The sequence below is a fragment of the Babylonia areolata genome, chromosome 29, assembly GCF_041734735.1.
Source record: "Babylonia areolata isolate BAREFJ2019XMU chromosome 29, ASM4173473v1, whole genome shotgun sequence".
NCBI classification, from domain to species: Eukaryota; Metazoa; Mollusca; class Gastropoda; order Neogastropoda; family Buccinidae; genus Babylonia; species Babylonia areolata.
In genome coordinates, this window is record NC_134904.1 from 35,254,148 (window position 1) to 35,259,147 (window position 5,000).

The 5,000-nt window shown below is 45.6% G+C and overlaps 1 protein-coding gene across 2 annotated transcripts in view; it reads right to left on the minus strand.

Annotated features, from left to right (window-relative positions):
- Positions 1–5,000, minus strand: part of LOC143302237 (sodium/glucose cotransporter 4-like) — a 53,805-nt gene that overhangs the window by 15,080 nt on the left and 33,725 nt on the right. For both annotated transcript variants that reach the window (XM_076616817.1, XM_076616816.1), the window contains 3 exons: positions 3,713–3,942; positions 1,368–1,503; positions 1–56 (listed from right to left, as the gene is read on the minus strand). The exon at positions 1–56 is cut by the window's left edge and continues 203 nt beyond it. In XM_076616817.1, coding sequence (XP_076472932.1) covers positions 1–56; positions 1,368–1,503; positions 3,713–3,942 — 422 coding nt within the window. The remainder of the gene's footprint in view (positions 57–1,367; positions 1,504–3,712; positions 3,943–5,000) is intronic.

Consider the following 5,000-nt stretch of genomic DNA (forward strand, 5'->3'; position numbering starts at 1 on the left):
GCTCCGGCTCCCGCAGTGCCGCTCACATTCGTCAGGGTCCCCGCACCCCACCACGTCTGGGTGGGTCCCAGGTGAGGGGGTAGAAAAAGAGAAGAAAGAAAGAAAGAAGAGGTTGAAGAAAAAGAGTTGAAGGTCTCCATAGGATTATTATTTTTTTTACGGGCATCAGAGCAGTGAATTCTTTAGAAACCAGCTGCTGCCAGTTGCATTGCTTGGTTCTAACTTTTTTGACAGTTACACGTGACTAAATGCCTATGTTGACCGAACTACACCATTGGTCAGTATCATCATACTACACATAGTTAATAGCGGGTTACGACCATACTAGGCTCTTCCGGTTCCGTCCGAGCAATGCAGCTGGCACCAGAAGACTATAGTTGGCACAGTTTCAGTTTCAATTTTTTCAGTGAGGCGCCACTGCCTGCGGACTGATCCGATACACACAAAGACAGAGCCACACACACACACACACACACACACACACACACACACGCCACACTCACACCACACACACACACACACACACACACACACACACGCCACACTCACACCACACACACACACACACACACACACACACTCACACTCACACCACACCCACACACACATATGCAAACACGCGCTCTCGTGTGAATACACACTCATCCCTCATCCACCTCCTCATCTAACCACAATACACGCAGACCCCCGCCCCCTCCCCCCCACCACTCCCCCCACACACCACCTCATCCCACAAACCTCCAAACAATCCCACCCACCAACCCACCCACCTCCTCAAACCCCCCCCTACCCCCAGCACCTTCCCACCCACACCCACACCCACGCACACACACACACACACACTGCATCCCCCCGCCCCCTCCTACACACAGAAAGAGCACAGCACAGCACGGTACAGCAAAGCACAGCACAGCACAGCACAGTACAGCACAGAACATCACAACACAGCACAGCACAGCACGGCACAGCACAGCACAACACAGCACAGCACAGCACGGCACAGCACAGCACAACACAGCACATCATAGCACAGCAGAGCACGGCACAGCAGAGCACATCACGGTACAGCACAGCATAGCATAGCACAGCACAGGACAGCACGGTACAGCACAGCACAGAAAGGTTAAAACACAGCACAGCACAGCACGATACAGCACAGCACACCACGGTACAGCACAACACAGCAGAGCACAGCACAGCACAGCACAGCACAGCAAGCACGGAACAGCACAGCATAGCACATCATAGCACAGCAGAGCACAGCACAGCACGGTACAGCACGGCACAGCACAGCACAGCACAGCACAGCACAGCCCAGCACAGCACAGCACAGCACAGCACAGCACAGCACAGCACAGCACACGCACCAGGGAATAGAACCCGGGACACCATGCCTGGGAAGACGATGAGCCACATGGGCAGGAACTTGAGGTACCCGGCGAACAGAGTACCCGCCTTGGCGTGAGCCAGGTTCTTGGCGGCCAGAGCCCGCTGCACGATCACCTGTAGTCACAAGAGATCACACACACACTGTGTGGGGTGATTTGATACACCTGTATCCACAAGAGATCACACACACACACACACACACACACACACACACACACACACACACACACACACACACACACTGTGGGTGATTTGATACACCTGTATCCACAAGAGATCACACACACACTCTGTGGGGTGATTTGATACACCTGTATCCACAAGAGATCACACACACACACACACACACACACACACACACACACACACACACTCTGTGGGGTGATTTGATACACCTGTATCCACAAGAGATCACACACACTTTCAGTAGGTGATTGATACCAGTAGACTGGTAACCATTTATCTGTCAATACAGTGTTCAAGAGGGCACAGGTTCGATTCCCGCCCGTGCCCTTTGTCCCAAGTTAGACTGGAAAATGAAACTGAACGTCTAGTCATTCGTATGAGACGATAAACCGAGGTCCCGTGTGCACTTGGCACACTGAAAAAGAACCCACGGCAACAAAAGTGTTGTCCTCTGACCAAAGTGTTGTGGAAGAAATCCAATATTATATGCAAATATATATGCATGCACTCAAGATTTGACTGAGCGCATTAGTTTATGCTGCTCGTCAGCCACCTGCCTAGCAGATGTGGTGTAGCGCATATGGATTTGTCCAAACGTAGTGATGCCTCCTTGAAAATACTGAAACTGAAACCGTCACATGGTGTATGGATTTGGTAACATCACACGTCTCACCTAAAACGTATGTATCTGGTCACATCACACGTGCCTCATGTTTGTATTAAATTTTGATTTGCTGAAACTAAAACTTCCCCCAACAAGAGAGGCAAAGCCTTCAAGACTCACTTGTGATAAATTAAGTCCCCTAGCATTAATTACAGAGTAATTTCCCTTTTTTACTATCTGTACCAAAACGTTTGCAAAATAAATAAAAATTCAATGCTTAGCAAAGGAAGTTCTTGTTTGAACAAAAAATGATAATAATGACTGCTCTTGTTGTTGGGTCAGAATATCAGATGAAAGTGCCAAGTTTAGAGAATACAAAAGATATAAATATAACAGTAAATGCAGTTTGCTTAGGCTTCGTTTTTTGTGGGTTTTTTTTGTGCCCATCCCAGAGGTGCAATATTGTTTTAAACAAGATGACTGGAAAGAACTGAATTTTTCCTATTTTTATGCCTAATTTGGTGTCAACTTACAAAGTATTTGCAGAGAAAATATCAATGTTAAAGTTTACTACGGACACACGGACACACACACACACACACACACACACACATACACACACACACACACAGACAACCGAACACCGGGTTAAAACATAGACTCACTTTGTTTACACAAGTGAGTCAAAAAAGACCAATGTCCGTGTGACACCACTCCTCAAACTTCAGCCCATGTCCTGCAAGACTGCCCTCTACACAAAGAGCTGAGGGGCCAGATCTGGGCCCAGTACCGCAGCTCTCCGGCCAGGACAAGTTGTAGGGAACGGTTGGAGAGCTCCGGCGGACTGCGGCAGACTGACTTTTTTTTTTTTTTTTTTTTTTTTTTAAGGAGAAATCAGTGGATGCCTAAAACTTCTGCAAGTGAGCAGGATAGTTTCAGCATCCCTAGAAGGTTCTTTCTTTTTTTCTTTTTCTTTTTTTTTTTTTCGTTTTTTGTTTTTGTTTTGTTTTTTATATCTTTTTGTCTCTTTTTTTTTTGTTCCTTCCATCATCATTTTTCTCCTTTCTGTTGTCTTTTCTTTTTTTTCTTTCCTCATGTCTTTAATCTGTCCTCTTCCCAATGGCATGTTCAATCACCTACAAGACCATGCAACATATATTACACATACATGATGGCTTCACACAAAATCATATTGCCTGAAAGAGAAGCATGGTATACATACACACACACCCCCTCTCACTCTCTCTGTGTCTCCTTTACTCACTCAATCCCCTCCCTCTCCACAAGCTCTACACCTAAGTACAATAATATGTATGTGCACACTGAATACTACCCTCAGGATTTTTTGTGGGCCTGACTCAGTGTTCTGGTATTTTAACGGATAAGCAGACTGACTTCCTAACCTACTCTGGACTGAACTTCTAAAACATGACCTGGGAACGCTGAAGAAGAAGACGAAGACGAAGACGAAGAAGAAGAAGAAGAAGAAGAAGAAGATTACTGAAACTGAAACTGAAACTACCGCTGACGCACCTGATCCGAGCACCAGTACCACACGGAAGAGATGGTCAGGCCGAACATCACTCCGGGCCAAGGGAGATCACCGTCTTCCGGGGAACGGATGAGATTCCAGGAGTTTTCGGGCGGGATGCCGCACTTGGTGTAAGGGTAGCTGCCATTGTCCCAGTTGACCAGCGTGGTGTTGGGGTAGGCCTCGAAATACTTCTTCCGTAGCATTTCGTACCCCCCCACTTTGATGAAACCTGCAGCATGGCCGTGAAAGGGGAGAGAAGGGGTTAAAACTCTATGGAGTCATTATCTGATCAAAAGGAGACAATACACAACGTGTTTATTTCAGTCTGAGAAATCCGGCGGGTGGGCGCATGATAATGTTATATATTTTCAGGTAACTAATACAAATATGAATAGCATTTGGTATTGTACTTACAATTACGAGGGTCATTCAATAAATAAGGTGAATTTTTCGGTATAAGGACTTCTAATACAGATAGAAGCTTACTTTTTTTTTCAACGTAGTCTCCCAGCACTGTCACACACTTTTCCCATCTGTGCACAAGCTTCCGTATTCCCTCAGCGTAAAAATCTTTGGACTGATGTCTCAGCCAGTCGCTCCAGGCCTTCCAGGCCTGTCTTCATCCTCAACACTGCTCCGTCCTTGTTTAAACAATTTAGCCCACTTGTAGACATTTTTTCGGCTGAAACATGTGGCACCATACACAGTTGACATTCTCCTATGAATTTCAACTGGTTTGCACCCTTCAGCAACCAAAAACTTGATAACTGACCGCTGTTCAATCCTGGAGCATGCTTCTTGGTCGGCCATCTTTGTTAATCGCCAAAACTCTCAAAGTTTTTTTTAATCTGCAAAACAAATTAAATCCATGTGAAAAAGAAGTAAAACAAAAAAAAAAAAAGAAAGAAAAAAAAGTAAGCTTCTATCTGTATAGATATATCTAAGTCCTTGTACCGAAAAATTCACCTTATTTATTGAATGACCCTCGTATTTACAATGGCTATACCAACTGTTTGATTATGATGCACACAAGACAGACATTCAGAGAAAGGAAGGAAGAAGTTAAGTTTCAGTTTCAGTTTCAGTTTTCAGTAGCTCAAGGAGGCGTCACTGCGTTCGGACAAATCCATATACGCTACACCACATCTGCCAAGCAGATGCCTGACCAGCAGCGTAACCCAACGCGCTTAGTCAGGCCTTGAGAGAGAGAGAGAGAAAGAGAGTGTGAGAGAGAGAGAGAGAGAGAAAAAAAAGACGAAGTAAATCAATACAGCATTGTGTTTTTTG